The sequence below is a fragment of the Crocuta crocuta genome, unplaced genomic scaffold (assembly GCF_008692635.1).
Source record: "Crocuta crocuta isolate KB4526 unplaced genomic scaffold, BGI_CrCroc_1.0 scaffold3, whole genome shotgun sequence".
NCBI lineage: Eukaryota > Metazoa > Chordata > Mammalia > Carnivora > Hyaenidae > Crocuta > Crocuta crocuta.
In genome coordinates, this window is record NW_027529934.1 from 13,022,114 (window position 1) to 13,024,069 (window position 1,956).

General features: G+C 49.0%; 1 protein-coding gene across 1 annotated transcript in view; it reads right to left on the reverse strand.

Moving 5' to 3' along the window:
• Window positions 1-525, reverse strand: part of TOR3A (torsin family 3 member A) — an 11,627-nt gene extending 11,102 nt beyond the window's left edge. Inside the window, exon 1 of the mRNA XM_077763089.1 lies at window positions 460-525. Coding sequence (XP_077619215.1) covers window positions 460-525 — 66 coding nt within the window. The remainder of the gene's footprint in view (window positions 1-459) is intronic.
• Window positions 526-1,956: the final 1,431 nt, after the last annotated feature.

The following is a 1,956-nucleotide window of genomic DNA, read 5'->3' on the forward strand; positions in this document are numbered from 1 at the left end:
GAAGCCCAGGGCTCGGGGCTGGGGACGCTGGGCTTCTGGAAACTCCCAGTCGGGGGGAAATCAAGTCTCATTACGAGGAAGTTAGGCTGAGGCCTGCGGGCTCGCTCTTGGCTACGTTTGCAACTTTCCAGTGCTTGATCGCAGCTTTCAAGTGCTTGTGACACCCAGCCGCTTCTCAAACGCCACTGGCAGGACTTGAGGGCCCCTTTCCGTTGGGCGCCCTTCCCCCCGACGTGAGCAGGCAGCAAGCTTGTTAGATTTCCGAAAAGCGTTAATGCATTTTCCAAAATCACTGGGGTGACCGAAGCCACTGGCCTAATGGGAGCCATCTTGTCCCTGGAAGAAAGTGCTGAATCCGGGGACTTGACTAAGGGCACAGGCTCAGTGGCCTTGAGGGGGAGTTCTGCACACCGTACCCGGGAGTCCTAGGTCTCAGAGCCGCAGTCGCTTACGTCACACCCAGCGCCACGTCTGCTCCTCCCTCCACTGCGCGCCAAAGCTGCAGAAACCGGCAAGCACCTTCATCGGGGCGCCACCACAGTCAAGTTGAAAAGCGGTTACGCGTATGCCTATTGTAGGTCTTAGCCACATGAGGTCGACGCTGAACCCAAACCTCCCACAGAGCAGGGCCAGGACACCGGTACTGCCCGATGTGCAGACTCGGGGAACCTTCCGGGGACAGTTAACAAGGGACACGCCTGTTAGGAAATTGAAAACATGAACTCATTCAGTAAATGGGCATGAATGGCAACTCAGTATAGTGATTAACTGAATGGCCCCCTACCATTTTCTATGTGTGACCTTAGGGATTAGCTGCCTCAGTTTCCCTACCTATAGAATGGCATAATAGAAGTCACTTGACAGGGGTGCTATGAGTGTTAATGAGCTCATTCAGTTTCATGTTAACTGAATATGTCAGTTATACATACATATGTCCCACCCCTGAATGAAGCGTTGAGTGGTTTCCACAGGAGGCTTGGGTGGTTTTATTTATACTAGTGATGTTTATAAGAGAATTTATGGTGATAAAATTACTAATAGTAACCCTAGTTTCTTTTAAAAACCCAGGTTTTAAGGCAAAATAACTGTCTCTACTTGTAACTTTCATGTAAGACTAACTGCTAATTTCTGCAGTGTTTTGATCTGAATTTAGCATTTAGTGGTAAATAAAGTAGGTAGCTGGAAAGTTCCTGGGCAAACATCTTAATTTTAAGAAGACATTTTTTTCCTAAAAGGTAAACATTTTTTCCCCGTCTTTGTCAGCTCCACATACAAAGGATCCAAACACTGGTTTTTAGACTAGTTTCCAGCTTAAATAAATTGCTAACATTTCATTCTCAGGGCTTGGAGGCAGGGGGGGGGGGTCTAGGAGCACAAGAGCTCATGGTTGACGGCGACATCTAGAGGCTGCTGTGAAAACTACAGGCAGCCATGATTCCTTAGGAAGCGGACTCCTATTTGTGTTACTCAAGTGTGGCCATGGGACCCGCAGCGCTGGTATCGTCCAGGGGCTTGTCAGAAATGCAGACTCAAACCTACTCAATTAAAATCTGCATTTTAACAAAGTCTAAGAGAAAATGGGCACACAACACCTATACCGAGGTCACTGAAATGGGATCAAGCTTTGCCACAGGCAGCTTCCCGACCCTGCTGGAGACAGAACACGATCTGTCCTGAAACAATCTTTGAGTAAAAATCAAGCCTTATAATTAAACTTGGCACGTAAAAAGCCAACACGGAAACCATAAAATTGTTTCAGAGCTTACCTCTGCACCAGTGGCTCCTCTGTGAAGAGCACGTGACAACACAGTGGATGGACTTGGAGTGTTCTCTCCAGATGGAGTGCACCTGACGAAAACCACAGGACACCTCTCTCCGCCCCCCCCTCCCCCCCCCCCCGCAAAGGGCTAGAACAGTACAGGCCCAGGAGGCTGTGCACTTCGGAAGTTGGGGTTC